Below are 19891 nucleotides of genomic sequence, written 5' to 3'. Positions count from 1 at the left end.
AAAAATAGGGATAAATAGTGTGACTTGTCGTCGTTCATCCCTCAGCAATCAATTATTAACTGAAAGCCAGCCTATACTCCCAACATAGTTTTATATCCCACCAAATTATTTTCAAGAAATTCCAGGCACATTGTTATTTCTTCTGGCAAATACTACTTACATATCTCTAAAAGAAAGGCTCTTAAAATACATAATGTAGTAACATCATTTCATTTAAAAATACTAGCAATAATTCTTTATATTATCAAATATGCACGTTGTAATCATATTTTCAAGAAATAGGATTGTGTAATGTCTACACACATACACACATATTGAGAGAGCATGTGCTTTATTTTAAAGAAGAGTTGATTTGTTTGAATTGGGTTCCCCAAAGAGCTCCTTCAGTTATAATCTCCCTTAGCTATAATGTCTTGATTACTTTTTCAATTCTGTTTTCTGGCAATTATTGAAGTCAGAAATAGCATCCATTTCTGTCATGATCTAAATTCACCATTACACTATCCAAATGCTTCTCCATGTATAGAACCTGTCCCTCTTAATAAAAATGTTGCCGATTTCTTGATTTTTCTTCTGGAACTATCTAACCTCCTTACATGCTCTAACAAGTGTTTTCTCCTGGTATGCCACCTAGTTAGTTCTCGGTGTGAAATAGATCATGTTGAGGTGAGTAGAGCAGGAAGTGCTGGTGAGGGCTGCATTACAAAACTCCCAGTCTCTGACCACGAGTGAAGTAAATGCTGACCATTGCTCCCCACATTACTCCATGGACCTTTCATTTTATATTCCGCCTAATTCTTCACTACACACACAGATAATTGAATTGTTAACTCAAGCTTTTCTTTCATTTCTTACTTTAGTGTTTCATATCATAAATGAACAGCTGCTCATTGCAAAAGAAAAATAAAATGTGTGTTAATACTTCACCATGATACAGTTTGACTGTAAAAGGTGACTCTTTTGTTACAGTAGCTACTGGACCATTTCATTGTATCCTTAGGTACAGAAATGAAACAGCTACTTAACCTTTCACAGCACCCAGGCCCAAGGAATAAAAGAATCATTCAGAAACTTTAAAACCTGTCATAAACAAATATGATCCTTTGAATTCTAAGACTAAATAATGCAACCCTCTGGCCCAATGAAAACACCCATCACCTTCCAAGTGACCCGTGACATCTTCCTGGCCAATGATTATGGTAGACCATATTCAGAAATATTTTCCAAATAGCACATGGTGACATGGCAGCCTAGTATAGACCACTGAAATATAGTGGCTCCTTATGTTACTAGCAGAGGAGAGATAATCATTTTAGCCTCTGTTTGAATACTCAGGAATTGATCAACAGGACTAAGGCACTTGTGGAATGGTATATGCAGGGGACTCAAAGTAACAGCTCCTTCCAAGCCCGCCTTAAATGCCACCATTGAGCCAACCCTTAGCCACATCTACTTTCCTGTATTCATTTGCATATAAAGCTCAGAAATGGAAAACCCATAGCCGAATTTCTTGTTTGTAACTGACTGCTCTCAAAATACCTCCTAGTCACATGTTTATTCTGTAGATATTTACCACATATGTCACAAAAGATGTTGGGCAAACACTGTGCTAGGCAAAGAACACTCAAAACCGTTAAGCGTTCTACAGTTCCTGCAGAGGAATCAGTCACAGGTTTAAAACCTAAGTCTGGCTGGGCACCAGTGGTTCACACCTGTAATGTTAGCTACTTAGGAGACTGAGATCTGAGGACTGCGGTTCAAAGCCAGCCTGGGCAGGAAAGTCCATGAGACTCTTATTGCCAATAAACCACCAGAAAACTGGAAGTGACACTGTGTCTCAAGTGGTAGAGCACTAGCCTTGAGCTGAAGAGCTGAGGGACAGTGCCCAGGCCCAGAGTTCAAGCCCCACAACTGACATAAATAAATAAATAAATAACAACCTAAGTCTGAACAGGCTTCCCCTTGTGTTGGAATATAAGATTAAGGAAGGATATTTCTCCAAATCATCGTTTTCTGAGACATAATGCTTTCATAATTCTTAAGTTTTCTACTTTATGTACAGGCATGGGTCTTACTATTTTGCTTTCTCCAAAGAAACCAATTATAAATCCTTGGCATTTATTTCAGATGAGCAAGAAAGTTCTGGAGCAATTATTTACACCGTGGAGCTAAAACGCTACGGGGGACCCCTTGGCATCACAATCTCAGGAACCGAAGAGCCATTTGATCCTATAATCATCTCCAGCCTCACTAAAGGGGGATTAGCTGAAAGGTAAAATTTGAAGGAATTGCAACAAGACCTGTGTGTGAGAGGAGCTGCCTTTCTTGCAGCTGCACAACATGTTCCCCTGTCTCTTTTTCTGTTGACTTTTAAGTCTGCACGAAGGATTGATTTTAAGAGCTTGAGAACTCAAGCTGAGTGCAGACTTGACTTTTGAGGGCATCTTATGGGCAATCAAAGCTGTCCTGGGCTTAGCAGTAATATGACTCTCCGGAAATATATAAACTGACTATAGTCAACTGGAGGTGGTTTTATAGTGTGTCCATTTTGAGAAGAGACTAAAGTTCAGGAAGGTTAAAAGGCTTGTCCAATTCAATTCTGCAAACATTTGCTGAGCCTGTTACCTGACAGGTGCTGTGCTTAGCCGCCATGTTTGGAGGAGAGGATAATACAGGCTTTTTCTTCAAAGATTACAGGAAACAAAGTGTAGTGACCCCTCTCAGCAATACTATGTAATGTGTAGTGTCCATGACCCCTCTCAGCAATACTATGTAATGTGCAGTGTCCATTTGTTCCTTGGAACTGAATGAATGCACACACGTCATCCCTTCTCCATCCTGTCTTAACTTGCAGTTCTTTCTGAGACATGTTATTAGGCACATGAGATTTGCTCCCCCATGAACTCAGCACAAGAGTGGCTCTCATACTTCATTTATACTGATGCTTGAAGACTGTGGTTTGCAAAACAGAGATTTAGCATTGTAGAATTTTAGACCTGCAGCTCAGCTAACCTCTTCATCTTTGAGCTGAGGGTACCAAGGCAGCTCAGAAGGTTTAATATTCTGCTACTTGCAGAGACATGTAAAGTATGGTATTCTTCAGACATTTTCCTGTCCGAATATCTATTTAGAGAGACAACAAATCAAATATTAATACTGACTCGATCCAGTGAAGTAGTTCTTTCACAGCTAGTTCTTAAAACCATACAGAAGAGAGTATAGAGAATGTTAGTCTACAAACTAAAACTCTTTATGAGAGAGTGAAGAGATACTTTTTCCAGAGAGACTTCCTTAGGCATAGTGAAATAATAGACTAGTTTAACAACCCCTCCTAACCTGTGTGCCCCTGTGTCACCTCTGCTGCCCCTTTGCTGCTGCCCAGCACAGCTGCCACTGCCCCAGAAGCAAGCTGTGATCAGATCACTCAGTCACCAGAAGTCTTGTGAGTTAACTCCTTTGTTCACTGAATTTAAAGTAAGCCAGGCCAACCAAAGGGTTCAACTTTCTAACCTCTGTCCTGGGTCAGAGACATGAATTTTCACACCATCCCTGCACCCAGTGCTTCTCAGGGGAGATAGATGTCATAAACACCAGTGTCATACTTTCCAATCCATTGCTTCACATTGGATAAAGATGAAAAAAACTAAGAGTGATTAGTTTGATGGTCAATAGTTTCGTTCTATTTTCCTTTTCTACATTTCAAGCATCATGCCACACCTTCACATATGTTTTCCTTTTTAACCCTCAGATCTTCCCTGTGAGACAATGATCCCTCAGGTAGCAGTAGGGAAAACTAATACCAGAGAAATTTAAATAAATGTCCAGGTAATGGAAATGAGTTCAAATAGCTCTGGCTTATCATTGGGCAAGAATCATCAAATCATCAGTCATCAAGTCGTCATCACACACACACACACACACACACACACACACACACACACACACACACACCATATGTGTATGTATATCCATATATGTATAGACAGACAGATAGATATGTCTGTGCCAGTACTCAGATTCCAAGCTCTCCCTTAGCTTTTCCAGTCAAGGCTCTCACTCTACTGCATAAGTGAGCACATTCACTTCTGCCATTTTTAATAGTTAATTTGGAGATGAGTCTATCAGATTTCTCTGCCCAAACTACAATCCTCAGATCTTAGCCTCCTAAATAGTTAGGATTACAGGATATGAACCACTGGTGTCCTGCTATGCTACCCATTATAAAGTGGTAGAAAGAAAGAGCATTCCGTACATTACTTTTTTTAAACAGAGTTCACTGCCTTGGGACTTTTAAAGGGTTACCCAAATGACTCAGCTTTCTTGGAGTTTAAAAAAAAATACCCAAGTTCATTTTCAAAACTAATGAAACCAATTTTTCTGATTTTACTTGAAATGAAAGCATAACTCACCACAGATGCAATCGTCTTACAACATTCCCCTGAGAAAGAAAATGAGAAGTGACTTCTAGAGACCCTTGCCAAGTCTTTATTGTTATGAGTGTATAAAGTGTGGTGGGAATTTGTCCTCAGTAGCATGCAGGATATTTTTTTTCTATCTTCCCTCTTTTGGTCTGGTGTTTCAGAACGGGTGCAATCCACATAGGAGACCGAATCCTAGCCATCAACAGCAGCAGCTTGAAAGGGAAGCCTCTGAGCGAAGCCATCCATTTGTTACAGATGGCAGGAGAGACTGTCACCTTGAAAATTAAGAAACAGACAGATGGTGAGTGGGGCGAGAATCTCAATTAAGAATTTCCAGTGCATTTTCATCCCTAAAAGAATGTGCTAGTATCTTTTTGTGTTTCTAGAGAAATGACTCTCCAGCCACAGAGTATTTGAATATCTTTAGTGACTCTCATACTTCACCTCCTTTTCTGTCTGTAAAGCCCCGTCAGCATCAAGTCCCAAGAAGTTTCCTATCCCCAGCCACCTGAGTGACTTGGGAGATGTGGAGGAAGACTCCTCCCCAACACAGAAGCCAGGCAAGCTCTCAGACCTGTACCCCTCTACCGTGCCCAGTGTGGACAGTGCTGTGGAATCATGGGATGGGTCAGGAATAGATACCAGCTATGGGAATCAAGGTATGCGAGCATCACCTTTTGCTGAATGTCTTTATTTAACCCGTGGGTGTTTCAGTGCCTCAACACTCAAGCTCCCTGAGTACTTTAATTTGGCCAGCCTTGCATTCCTTCTTCCTGTTGATAAGTCATGAGCATTTATCAAACACTAACAGGCCCATTAGATTGTCTGATGGCCAAGTGTTCAATGCAGATCATGTCCTTAAAGCTTAAATGGGTATGAGGCAGGCCATAGAATAAAGTGATTCGCTGAAGACAGGCCCGTTGTCTTTTTTCTTTCTTTTTTCTTTTGCGTAAGCTTTCCACAAAGATGGATTGGGGAGCTCTGAAGCTGTGCATAAGAGATTAGCCAATGATTTGTGATTCCCATTTGTTCTTGCCCACCCTGGCTTTAAATAGAAACATGAAGAGGTTTCCCTGAGTAATCATTATTAGAGAGTTGTGGTCATAGTACATGAAAGTATACAGTAGATGTGTCTTCATAGATGTCATCTCGACAGAAAGGGCTTAGAGAACACACCCAAGTGTAATGGCTGCTTAGTTAAGGGAGTCTGTATCCAATTCCCTCTTCTCTCAGTTTTTCTAGTTCCCCAGAAGCCTTCTTTTATCTCTGGCAGGTCCTGTGATCTATTAAAATATTTTTATAAAATAAATGGTATTTCAAAATTGTCAAACTGGTAACCTATTAGAGAAGATATGAAGTTTGGTGAAGAAAATATTCCGAATTCCTAATTAGAATTAAAGTTGATCCTTATCTAGAAATTAACTTTCCCAAGTGGTAATACTGTGTGACAACTTTTATAAACCCACAACCAACAGCAGACATTTATTTTTGCCTGAAAACTTATGAACCACTAAAGAACACAGGAAGAAAGATATATGTCAAATTTTATCAGAATAGACTCTAGAGTTTCTATATTAATGTGCATATTTATTTATTTATTTGGAGAGAAATTTTGTCTGAGGACACCATATATATGCATATACATATATATATATATATATATATATAAATGAGTTCTATTCCATAAAGTGGTATGTTAAGTACTTAATTGCTCTAGTCCTTTATACCATAGTTACCGGACCATGATTAGTATACTAGATACAGAGCCTGTCCCTCATCAGTAAAAGATGAAGAACCGTGTGTTTTTATAAAACTTTTTAAATGTCTTACCCTAGATCTTTACCAATTTTATTTACCGTAGAATAAAAATTACCTTAACAAAATTTCATCCATTTCCAGAATTACCTACATCTGTGAAGATCTATTTTTCATTGTACACATAAATAAAATTAAACATGCTTAGCAAAATGGAATCTAGACTCAATTTCAAACCTGACATTATGACATGAAGTGTAAAACCAGATAATGAAAATAAGTAGCAAAAGAAATAAAGAAAAAAAGTTTCCACTTCCAATTCAAAGAGTTAATTACTTAAGACATCTATTCTTAAAAATGACTTTCTTTTATTCAGTTGATTTATGTATCAATTTTTAATTTTACAGTGTCTTTCCCAATATCATAGATGTATTTTAATTTCACTACCATTCAGCTAAAACAAAGTATATTTCTGATAGTTGATTTTTTTCTTCTATAATTATCCCCTTCCATCTATGACTTTTAAGTTTGCCTTCTAGGGTAAAGAAGTATTTCTCAGCACCTGCTAATGTCTTTTCAACTATGATAAATAGCTTACATTTACCCAAGCCTCCGTGTCCTCGGATATTCCCTATATTATTCAATTTTATTCTTTTTTATCTTTAAGTAGTTGTATAAAACAATTTCAATTCAACATGTTAGTTCATGAATACAATGTATCTTGATTAATGTCATCCCTTCCATATTTTCCTCCATCACTCCTAATTCTACCCATCCTCTTAAGATATAATATTAAATGTACATATGTGAAAATGGAACCAGGCACCTTAAGGGGATATTCCCTATTTTAAGTCATAGATCATCATCTATCATTAGTGATTGAATTTTAGCTACACCTATCAAAGAGATTTGAATCTATTCCCTTTCCTGATGTGTTTTGTGACATGCAGTAATTTTTCTCATGCTCATTAAGACAAAGCATGCTTGCGATGGATCCACATGCTTTTAAAGGTCAACATCTTCCTAATAAAGAGGCTGCACATCTACTCAACTACATCCTTATACTAAGGCCTAAGTTGCCTAGGACTATGTAGGAACAGTGATTGGAACACAAATCAGATAATTAAACTGCCCAAGTAAAATATATTGGAATTTCCTCAGAGAACTTAATGATCATACAAGTTACTATTTATCAGAAAAAGACAGCCCCAGGAGGATACCACCAGGGAGCATTTGACTCTTGAAAGCTTAAAGCCAGTTAAAGAAAGTATGAAGTACTAGCTTCTCTTAACTTCTTTTGATTTTTTTTGTTATTTTTTTGCCAGTCCTGGGGCTTGAACTCAGGGCCTGGGCACTGTCCCTGAGCTTCTTTTGCTCAAGGCTAGCACTTCTACCACTTGAGCCATAGAGCCACTTCCGGTCTTTTCTGTTTATGTGGTTCTGAGAAATCAAACCCAGGGCTTCCTGCCTGCTAGGCAAGCACTCTACCACTAAGGCACATTCCCAGCCTTCTTAACTTCTCTTGTAGTAGAAGTGAGCGTTCATATATTTGTGTTAGTTGGTTTGGCTGGGGAGAAGAAAATGAATAGTCATCAAAAGGAGCCAGGATGAACATTAGTGTTATCAAGACATTTCCCTTCCAGAGAAGATTTATGTGTTTTTTGTTAATTCAACACTTTTGACAGAAAACTGAACAGTCTCACACAAGACTTTTTCCCAAATAGCTAGCCACACGTCTGCAGTTATTTGAGAAAAAGGGAGAAAGTGAGACGTTAAGTTGAAAATATTTCCTCTGTTCCAAAGATTTCGATTCTTGGTGTTCAAAAACAGAGGTTTCAAAGGGTATTTTCTGTCAAATATTTGATAGTACAGACTGCATTTTCATGGAAAGTATTTGTTACATAGCCAAAGCCATTTCTTACTATCCCACTCATCAAACTAATCAGACATAATTCCCTGCAAACATAATAATGTAGTAGAATTGTTATCCTGACAGCCATCTTACTTCTGAGTTCCAGATCTGTGACCCAGAGGGGGGGGAGGGTTAAGGGTGTGCATAAAGGCTGTACCATGAGTTTGCCTAGTTGAAATAAGACCAAGAGCCCTTCTCATATGAACAAGATTCTCACATATTATCCCTAGATATGACAACTGGGAGTTCTTACAACCCAAAGTCAAGCACCTTCAAAGGTATGAAGTGGATGAGGAATGTGTCTTTGGTTTTAATGTGGAAGAAGAGCAATAGTGGAAGGGAATGTGGGAGGGGAATTGACAAGCCTCAGACCCTGGCACCGTGTCAGCTATGGCAGGTGAGACTAGCCGATGGCACTTGAGGATCTGAAAACTGATTCTACTAACATGATGACTTAGCGGCTTGCTGGAAGTGGTTTGAAGCTACTTTTTTAAAGCCTTTGATATCATCTGTAAAGTGCAAATAACATTAATGCCAAAGCTGGTTATGATGAATAAATAAGATAGCACAAACAAAATACTTAGGATAGGACTTGTATATGGTAAACACCCATGTGTGTTTGCTATTGTTATTACTGTTCCTATTTCTCTGACTGCTCAACTGGTCAAAATGTTACTTTTCAGTGGACTAAATAATTTTCAGGCCAAGTTCTGACACCTTGTTTATGTTTTTAGGCACCACTTTTCAGGCCACAGGATACAATTTCAACACCTATGACTGGAGGAGTCCAAAGCAAAGAGGCAGCTTATCTCCTGTCCCCAAGCCTCGGAGCCAGACTTACCCAGATGTGGGGCTGAGTAATGAAGAATGGGACCGGTCTACAGCCAGTGGGTAAGATCTGCATCCATGCTACCCCATCAGACAGGAAGTGGCAGGGGGTCATTTGGGGCAGGATTTGAACCTCTTTGTTCAAATAGAGCATATTGTTATCATGGACTTCTTGAAGTAATTTTGATCATCCAAGGTTGGCCACATGGTATGTTTTGGAATTGTGTATCTCATCAGTGAGAGCCTGGCACTACCAGACAATATGTAAGAGCTAGGCTTCCCAGAAACCTCAGGGAAGAGTCAACTCTGATGAACCCTGTCTTTGCTCTGTGGCAACCAGCCCTTTCTCCTTTCATTTATTTATTATTATCATCAAGTAGTTGCACAAAAGAGTTGTCATTTAACAAAGCAGTTTATGCATACCATGCATCTTTTTTTTACTTTTTTTAATTGTCCAAATGTTGTACAGAGGGGTTACGGTTACATGAGAAAGGTAATAAGTACATTTCTTGTCAAACTTGTTACCCCTTCCCTCATTGTTCTCCTACCTGATCTCCCAGTTCATCGTTCTCATCCATCACTCTCAATCCTACCCCTCCCTTCACTTTTCTTAATTCTGTAGCATATGTTTTGATTTTTGGTGCATTCTCCACCCCAGTGCTTTTTTTTAAATACGTTTTTTATTGTAAAAATACTGTACAGAGGGGTTATAGTTACATGAGCAAGGTAATGAGTACATTTCCTATCAAGCGTTGTTGCCTCCTCCTTTGTTTTTCCCTTCCCCTCCCTTCCCTCCCACCTCCACAACTACACTCCCTCCCTCCTCCCCCCTCTCCCGACCCAACCTAAATTGTAAAGTTCATTTTTCAACATAGTGTCTTGTACATCTCATTGTTACAATTGGTTAACCTGTATCCTTATTTAAGCATTTTGTTTTTTCCCTTCCCCTCCCCAAGCTAGAGAAGTGTATATACATGATGCAGGGCACTGACATCAAATACAGTGAAAAAACAGGGGTTATACCATGGGGGCGGAACATACAAAGAAACAACAAAATCACATGGTACATTATAAATACGTTAGGAACAATAGCAAGAAAAAAAACACTTGTGTCCCTATCTTGGGGTTCATTTCACTTAACATCATCTTATCTGGTCATATGTACATAGCTTTTGACCTTTTCTGCTTGTCCCAGACATATACTAGTTATTACAAATAAGGGAAACCATAGGACCTATGTTTCTTTGGGCTTAACTTACTTCATTTAATATAATTTTTTCCAAGTCTATCCATTTCCTAACAAATGGGGTGATGTCATTCTTTCTGATGGAGGCATAGAATTCCATTGTGTGTGTGTGTGTGTGTGTGTGTGTGTGTGTGTATACATATATACATATATATACACATTTTCTTGATCCATTCATCTACTGAGGGGCATCTGGGTTGGTTCCATATCTTAGCTATGGTAAATAATGCAGTAAGCCTAGTTGTGCTGGTAGCTTTAGTGTGGTCTTGTTTGTGATCATTTGGGTAAATGCCCCAAAGTGGAATATGACAACAGATGCTGGAGGGGATGTGGTCAGAAGGGAACCTTACTGCATTGTTGGTGGGAATGTAAACTTGTTCAACCACTTTGGAAAGTAGTATGGAGGTTCCTCAAAGGACTCCACATAGAGCTCCACCCCACTTCTTTTCTTCCTTCTTCTACCCCACTCCCCTTGACTCCACCCCACCCCTTTCAAGTACTCATTTTCCGGTGTTTTATTTTGTTGAACTTTGATTTTTGCCTTTCTAAGGAATTACACTGTTCTCCCCTAAATCTCCCATGTTTCAGTGAATACATTTGTATACACTTGCATGTCACCCAACTATTTACTTTTGTGTTTATAAACTGATTCTTACTTCCACATATAACAGAAAACATGGAACCTTTGTCTCTCTAGGCCTAATGTACCAACTTAAATAATTTTTTCCAAGTCTTTTTATTTCTTTTTTTAATTTTTATTATATTTTATTGTCTACAGAGGTGTTGCAGTCAGGTAATGAACACATTTCTTGTTGAACAGTATCACATCTTTCCTCATTTTCTCCCAGTTTTTCCCTCCTGAACTCCCTCCCCCCACAAATTGTATAGTTCATTTTCAACATAGTATCTAGTGAGTATTACTGCTGAATTAGTTTACCCTTTGTCCTACACTATGCTTTCCCTTACCATCCCCAAAGCAGATAAACTTACATAACAAGACAAAAGGTAGAGAATTCAAAAACAGTGACTAAGGGGGGGAAAAAACAAAAACAAAAAGTAAAATACCTTACTCATATAACTGTAACCCCTCTTACAGTATCTTTACAATAAAAAATATATACAAAAAATAACAAAAACCTCTTGTTTCTATTTCTTGGATTTCATCTCATTTTATATGATCATATGCACATAGCTATTGAGCCTTTGTGATCCTCTCCTAAGAATATCCTCCTTGGACGCTGTTGAACAATGAACTTTACAATTTAGAGGGGCAGGATTGTGGAAGTGGGAGGGAACGGATGGTAGGGGAAAAACAAAGGAGGAGGCAACAATGCTTGATAAGAAATGTACTCATTACCTTGCTCATGTAACTGTAACTCCTCTGTACAGTATTTTCACAATAAAAAACTTATATATAAAGTTAGAATTTAACATTTTAAAAAATAAATAATATCCTCCTTGGATCTCACTGTGAATGTTTAGAATCCTGTTTAACATATCATATCCAAGTGTAATTTTTTTTCTTTTACTATCTATTGGATTTACTTGTAGATTTATAAGCACATTCTAATTACTACAAATGATCTGGCTTACTTCACTTAATATAATTTTTTCTAAGTCTTTCCATTTCCTTACAAATGGGGCAATACCATTCTTTCTGATGGAAGCACAGAATCTTCTTGACTCATTCATCCACTGAGGAGCATCTGGACTGATTCCATATCTTGGCTGTGGTAGACAATGCTGCAATAAACATGGTTGTGCTAGTGAGTTTAGTGTGGCCTGGTTTTTGGTCAATTAGATAAATTACCAGGAGTAGAATTGCTGGATGATAAGGAAGCTCTATGTTTAGTCTTTTGAGGAACCTCCATACTGCTTTCTAGAAAGGTTGAACAAGTTTACATTCCCACCAACAGAGTAGTAGCTAACATCTGTTATTGTTAGTTTTCTTGATAATGGTCATTCTAACTGAAATGAGGTAGAGTTTCAATATTGTTTAAGTCTTTAGCCCATTTACTATGTGGGTTGCTGTTTCTTTGAGATTTGTTTTTTTGGGGGGAGGGGTAATTTTTTTGAGCTCTAATTATATTTTAGATATGAGGCCCTTGTCTGTTCATACCTAGAAAAGATCTTCTCCCATTCTGTGGTTTTTATCTTTTTCTCTTTTTTTTTTATTGTGAAAATACTGTACAGTGGGGTTACAATTACATGGGCAAGATAATGAGTACATTTCTTATCAAGCATTGTAGCCTCCTCCTTTGTTTTGAATCTTGCTATCTATATCCTTTGCCATGCAGAAATGCTTCAGATTAATGCAATCCTGTTTATCCAGCTTTCTTTGATTTGTTGTGATTCTGGATCTCTACTTAGAAAGTTTTGACCTGTGCCAGGGAACCCTAATGTTTCCTCTATCCCTTCCTGTAATATTTTCATGATATCTGGCCTTCCATTAAGGTCTTTGCAGTTGATTCTGGTGTAGGGTGATATGTAAGGACCTAGCTCATTTTCTGCACATGTACAGTTAGTTCTGCAAGCACCATTTGTCAAAGAGGCTGTCTTCCTTCCATCCTGTGTTTTTGGCTCCCTTATCAAATATTAGGTGGCTATGGTCTGTGGATTCATTTCTGGGTCTTCTATTCCATTGGTTCTCAGGCCTAGTCTTGTGGTTTTTATTACTACTACTATTTATTACTACTACTATTATCACTACTATTACTACTATTATTACTACTAGAATTTGAAGCCTGGTATTAATATTCCTCCAGCAGTGTTCTTCCTGCTGATTGTTTTGCTATCTGGGGTCTTCTATTATCCCATATGATTTTTTTTATTGCTTCCTCTATATCATTGAAGAATGTTGTTGTTGGGATTTTGATGGATATTACACTGAATGTGTAGAAAGCTTTGGGCAGCATTGCCATTTTCATGTTAATCCTTCCAATCCAGGAGCATAGAAGGTTTTCCCATTTCCTTAAATCTGCTTTAAATTATTTTTTTCAGATTTTTAAAGTTTTCATCATAGAAGTCCTTCACATTCCTAGTAATTTTTTTAGGCTATTACAAGTGGAGCTGCTTTCCTGACCTCAGTCTTCCTCTTCTCACTGTTGGCATCAGAAAAGCTACTGATTTTTGTGGGATAATTTTATACCATGCTACTTTGCCAAAGTTTCAGATCAGCTCAAGTAACTTGGGAGAAGAGTCTATGTGTTTCTTCAAACATCTGCAAAGAGGGGAAAGTTTTATTTCTTCTTTCCCTATTTGGATCCCCTTTGTGTTTGTCTCTTGCCTCAATGTCAGTCTCCTATAGTTAGAAATTCTAGTACTATATAGAAGAGGAGTAGAGAGAGCCAACAATCTGTCTTGTTCCTGATTTTTGAGGAAATAGTTTTAACATTTTACCATTGAGTATAATGCTGGCTATAGGTTTGTCATATACAGCTGAATTCTATTGAGTTTTACATTGATATTCATCAAAGAGATGGGTTTTCAGTAATCCTACATGCCCAGGAGGCCAAGATCTAAGAATCAGAGTTCAAAACTAGCCCAAGCTAGAAAGTCTGTAAGACTTTTATTTGTATTTAACCACCAAAAAAAAATCTAGAAGTTGAGCTGTGGTTCAACTGGTAGAACACCAACTTTGAGCAAAAAAGCTAGGGGACAACACTTAGACCCTTGGTTCAAACATCAATATGAGTACAAAAAGGTATGTGTTAGCATGTCATTCCTTAGCAGAATATTTTTAAAGATAAATTTTTAAAGATAAATTTTTAAAGATAATTTATGAGGAAAACATGTTTTTCTCTGATAGATTGTTTTCACTGTAGAATCAATCTCTGAAGCATAGCCCATGTTATATTCCATTCCCACTGGGCTATGCTGAAATTCAGTTAGTAAAACTCTGAACCATCCTTTCATTTTTCTCAACACTCAGAATTTCCTTATAGCACTTTTTAGCATGTATGTCAGGACCAGGGCATGAACTCATGGCCTTGCTCTCTCTGTCACTTGATTGTTTCTGCTCAAGCCTGGCACTGTACTACTTGAGCCACACCTCCAGTCCTAAAACATATTTTTGTTGGGTTTGTTTGTTTTTGTTTGTGCTGATCCTAGGACTTGAACTCAGGGCCTCGGCACTCTTCCTTAAGTTTTTTCATTCAAGGCTGATGCAGTACCACTTGAGACACAGCTTCACTTCCAGTTTTTTTTTGGTGGTTAATTGGAGATAAGAGCCTCACCAACTTTCTTATGCTGGCTGGCTTTGAATTGTGCTCCTCAAATCTCAGTCTCCTGAGTACCAAGCATTACAGGCATAAGCCACTAATACCCAGCATTGTTTTAAAGCATTTTTTTGAAGCTAACTGTACTTAGAAGCCCCAGGTGGAAGGAAGCCATATCCAAAAATGAGTCTTTTCTAACTTATTTGTGTGAAATGAAGGGAGAGAGGTTCTAAATATAGAAGGGGAGAAAAATACATATCTGTCAAGTTCTTCACCTAGCCTGTGCTTCTTGGTTGACAGTTTTGCAGGACCTTCTGACAGCGTGGAGGCTGAGCAAGAAGAGAACTTCTGGTCTCAGGCACTGGAGGATTTGGAAACCTGTGGACAGTCAGGAATCCTGAGAGAACTTGAGGTAGCCTTAGTCCTGCTACTTAACTTTCATTGTTTCAACATTCATTATTTTGGTCCTTTTAAGTTTGCATTGATCACACCAGTTCATTTAAAAGCTTTAACCCCTTTCCACAGGAGAAAGCTGACAGGCGTGTGTCATTGAGAAACATGACTCTCTTGGTAGCTACCCTTTATGTTTATATTTTTGCTTGTGAAGCTTCCTCCCCTACTCCCTTGCCTTCTGGACAGCGATTTGATTTTATACAATGCAGTTGAAAGTACTATTTCCCCATTCCCACCCCCTAAGCTTACTGACTTGTGGCTTCTGCCATTGCTCTCTGCTAACCCTGATTGTACCTGTTCCCCACAAATTGCTAAAGAGCAAGCTAAGTTTCTAGCAGTGGTGCATTTATTCTCTTAGTTGCTTTAGAAAGGTTTCTTTGGCATGTTTTCATTTGTACCTGGTATAGAAATTAATTTGATCATTAAGAGGAACATAAGAGGAAATTTTACTTTGTTTTTCCCTTAAATTTGATAGCAATGCTGCTGGTGAAAAGGACCAATACTATATGATAAACACATAAAATATTACATGTACATTGCTGAATTTAAGAAGGAGAAAGATAAAGTGTTCTTGCATCAGAGTCTCGAATTTGCTGATAATAATCACATCTTAGTCTAGGAAGTCCTAGACTGTTTCCTTTTATGTTCTTTTAAATTTCCCAAGCTGAAAACAATGAAGTGGCAAAAGTCTCGTTTTCTTTTTCTTTTTCTTTTGATGTCATATGAGGTCCCCAAGTCACCATAAGGAATGTGAATGGCATAACTGGGTGAAACTTTTGCAATTCTAAAACTATTACTCATCTTTATATTATTTTGCTTCTCAATTGCATGTGTGGATATTTTATGTGACTCTAATGTTTGTGATTCTGCAAAGAGAATTATAAAGAAAAGTATCAGTTTGAATTTATAAACATCATTGTCTTACCTGGCATGAACTTTAGCTTCAGAGCACGGTTAAAGGGCTTGGACATGGATAATCTTACAAAATTTAAATAAAGATGTTACCCATTGATTCTTTTTTTACACAACTTTCCAGAAGAACAGAAGGCTTACGCACCAGCTGGTTTATTTAAACTTTTACCACCACTTGGGTGTAGAATGAGGGAAAGTGGTCCGAACTGAGTAATGAGCACAGTTCATGAGTCTTGTACTTCCTTGGCAACGCTTTTAGTTCATATGCCATTTTCATTTTGTTCTCCATAGCTTCTTTTACATTAGACCAAACACAAATGATATAAAAAATATTATAAAGCTGAGTGCTGGGTATTTATGTCTGTAATCCTAGCTACTCAGGAGGCTGAGATATGAGGATTGTGGTTTGAAGCCAGCCAGGTCAGAAAAGGCCATGAGTTCATTTTCTTCAGTTAGTCACCAAGAAATCCAGAAGAGGAGATGTGGCTCAAGTGGTAGGGCAAAAAAGCTAAGGGACAGTGCCCATGACCTGAGTTCAAGCCCCAAGTATTCACACACTTGAGCGCCTGTGCGTGCGTGCACATACACACACATACACACACACACACACACACACACACACCCCAAGTAATGCAAGCTAGACAATGATAGCTTATGCCTATAATCCTAGCTATTGAGGAAGCTGAGATCTAGAGGTCAAAGTTTGAAACCAGCTGGGGCACGTGCCCCAATCCACTAGCTAACAGTAGGGCTTGATGGCATAACTTAAGTGGTAGAACAGCAACCAAACAAGCAAGCAAGGTAAGTGAGCACGAGGTCCTGGGTTCAAACTCTGGTACTTAGACAAAAATAGTCTTATGAGAAGGCTGTGTGTACCTAGAAATTGAGTTTATTTCATGAAAACAGTATCTGTTAACTTAGGAGTCATGTTGTGACAACCTTTGTGTACTAACATAGGTCCGTTAGGCTGTAAATTATGAATGTATAAATGTATAGAACCCTACAGTTACATAGCTTTATAAATTATAAATTTCTTAATTTATTGAAATTCTAACTACAGAAAGGAATTTATAAGCCAAAATGAAATTAAATCCAGCAAGGAAGATTATCAGCAAGTTCATAAATTAGAGTCATACTTATACTTTTATCACAAAGAATATTCATTTATTAGTTGAACTGAACTCCATTCCCTTGATTAGAATTGCTGTTAGGCACAAAATATTGGAGCTACATTTCTGGATATGAAATTTACATTCAATATTAAAAGTGAAAGGACACTATAGCTATAATAAATGCAAAAGATTAAGCTAGGATGAAAAATGATTGCAACCAAAATGAAAATTAATTAATTACTAATCATTTTCCCTATTACTAGCAATAATTTAGGTTCAACTTTAGCACCAATAGCCATATAGCTTTATTACAAGAAAAGTTCAAACTGAGAATTTGAGCAAGATTTTAACCTCTCTTACCAGGTATTTTTTCTATAAAATGTGAAGGTTATAATGAGCAAATCCTTCCATAGCAATTAACAAAGAACATTGTATTTAATAAATGTTCAATTAAACATTAGATAAAATCAAGTATTATTATGTCTTCTGTTCCCTTGATTAATGAATGCTCGTTTAACTTTTTTTTCTGCTTGGCCTAGTAGAAGAAGGTTTAGCTAAGTATAAATTATATTTGTGCTTTTAACTTTTATATTTTTGGAGGGATACAGCTAGTCCATTTGCATTTCACTTTAAACAAAGAAATCCAATCATATTTTTAAAACTTGAATTAAAGAATTATGGAAAAGACCTGATCTCACCTATTAGAACCCTTGGTAAAACCATTTGAACTCCTTCTAAAGCACCTAGGACTCACTGGCCCAAAACTGTCAGCTCCTAGATGTAGTGTTTAAGTATTTTACTTCCATTGTGATTCTGGCTGGTCCATGAAAAATGATGTTAAAACAAAATAAGCATAAACAAAGCAGGCTAACTAGTCTAAGTAGGTAAAAATAATAGATTAGATGCTCACTTTGGCAGGAAAGCAAACACTGGGTGCTGCCAGGCACAATAAACACAGAAATGATCTATTTAAGTTCCATAAAATAAAAGACATACCATGACACCAACGTAGCTGATTATGGAAAGATCTCATCAAGCTTGGTCCTTTTAAGTTTGCATTGATCACACCAGTTCATTTAAAAGCTTTAACCCCTTTCCACAGGAGAAAGTCCATGAGACTATTATCTCTAATTAACCTCCAGAAAACCGGAAGTGGCGCTGTAGCTCAAGTGGTATAGTGCTTGCTCTGAGCTGAAGAGTCAAGGAACAGTGCCTAAGCCCAGAGTTCAAGCCCCACGACTGACCAACAAAAAGGACGTCTTTATGGTCAAACTCACAGTGGAATGAGAAGCTATGTAGCTAGGGAGTCTAGAGCTAGCTTGCTGAGTTCTATCCCAGGTTGTCTGCAATTTGCTGAACTTATTCAGTTATCATCTTTTACCACATTTGAATTAAGGAGGTAGAGTAATTATGATACCACTAGGGTCATTTAAGTGAGAGGTATGCACAACAGACATATATATTAGCATGTATTAATATTCAGAAATAAACAAGGACTTTTTTTGGAACAATCATCTTCTTTTCAGTGAGTTGGCTGACTTAGGCAGAATACTCATGTTTACTTGCTTTGTTTCTTTCTCCACAGAGTTGTTGGATACATTTACATGTGTGCAATTCTTTGCAATTATTCAAAGACTTAGTAGCTGAACACCAGGTAACAGTTAGAGCTCTGAAATCTTAGATAACAAATGGAAGTGCTGCTTATTTTGCAGTGAGCTCCCTGATAAATAGTTCTAGATAGCTCCCTTACTGCTTATGTGACCTTGGGCAAGTCAGCCTTTGTGCCCAAGTCTCCTGTCCTACATTAGGAATTTAGGAAGAATTGAAAACATCTACCTCATAGAGTTCATGTGAAGCTTAGGTAAACAAATATGTTCAAAGGGCTCAACAAATAAAGCTGTGTTACTTTCATCATTAGTGTTCATATAAACAGGTGTTTCCTTCCATCACATACATCTGAACTTCTTTTCTGTTCCTATGGTTTCGTACAGAACTACCAATGACACTCTACCGGTATGGAGCCATCACAGCCAAGAGAACAGAGCTGGCTAAGGTCATATTTTTAGGATTTTAGCATGAGACATGAACATCCCCAACAAGATGAAGATTTTACGTTCTTTTTGTTCTAGTTCTGATACTCACTCATCTCTGGGACCTAATCTTGATATTGCTTTTGAATTATGCAGGAATATTTCTGAAGCTGAACAAACTCCTCAACTCATTAGCAAAGTCTAAGCCAAATTGAACAGCTTTTGAGCCACAGGGTTGAATCCAATAACAAAAAAAATAGTATTTTTAACCTCTCTGAAGATCTTACACAAACGCTATTTCTTTTATCTTCTCTTGTTTTCTTTTATTTTCATTTCCCTCCCTCCCTCCCTCTCTCACACCCTTCTTTCCTTCCTTCCTTTCTTCCTTCCTTCCTTCATTTCTTCCATCTTTCCTTCCTTCCAATGTACTGAAGTTTAAATTCAAGGCCTCATGCTTGCTAGATAGATACTCTACTGCTGAGCCCCAGGTACTTTCTGCTCAGGTGTGTGCTTTAGCCTATGATCCTCCTAGGTCTCTTTCTACTGCATCATTGCTGCAATGACAACTACACACCACCATGCAAAGCTTCTTCCCATTGAGACAGAGTCTTGCAGACTTTCCTGCTATGGCTGGCCTGAGACCATGATCTTCCCAGTCTCCACCAACCACATAGTTAGGATGATAGGTCCATGCCACTGCACCCAGCTGTTGGGTGAAAAGGGATCTCCCATACATTTTGCTCAGACTGGCTTTCAAACCATGATTTACCCAAACTCACCCTTCCAAGTAGCAAGGATTCTAGGCAGGAAGCACAGTATCTGGCTCACATAGGCCATTTCTAAGAAACACTGACCCATGCCAAGAGATGTGAAAGCCTACCTGATCTACAAGCTTCTGGGTCAGGCCATTTGGCTAGGGGAAAGATAATATAGTGTAGGGAAATTGAAGAGACCTCTTGACTTGCAGTAATAACATTCCAGCCCATCATTAGCTCCAGTTGGAAG

General features: G+C 38.0%; 1 protein-coding gene across 1 annotated transcript in view; it reads left to right on the top strand.

The window, feature by feature from the left end:
• The window catches only part of Grip1 (glutamate receptor interacting protein 1), a 169088-nt gene that overhangs the window by 129985 nt on the left and 19212 nt on the right, over nucleotides 1-19891 (top strand). The window contains exons 17-22 of the mRNA XM_013018571.1: nucleotides 2128-2272; nucleotides 4583-4722; nucleotides 4886-5080; nucleotides 8823-8979; nucleotides 14680-14791; nucleotides 14905-14949. Coding sequence (XP_012874025.1) covers nucleotides 2128-2272; nucleotides 4583-4722; nucleotides 4886-5080; nucleotides 8823-8979; nucleotides 14680-14791; nucleotides 14905-14949 — 794 coding nt within the window. The remainder of the gene's footprint in view (nucleotides 1-2127; nucleotides 2273-4582; nucleotides 4723-4885; nucleotides 5081-8822; nucleotides 8980-14679; nucleotides 14792-14904; nucleotides 14950-19891) is intronic.

This window comes from Dipodomys ordii, unplaced genomic scaffold (genome assembly GCF_000151885.1).
Source record: "Dipodomys ordii isolate 6190 unplaced genomic scaffold, Dord_2.0 Scaffold3, whole genome shotgun sequence".
In the NCBI taxonomy this organism is placed as follows: domain Eukaryota; kingdom Metazoa; phylum Chordata; class Mammalia; order Rodentia; family Heteromyidae; genus Dipodomys; species Dipodomys ordii.
The sequence above is the reverse complement of the archived record's forward strand: the minus strand, read 5'-3'. Positions and strand labels throughout refer to the sequence as shown.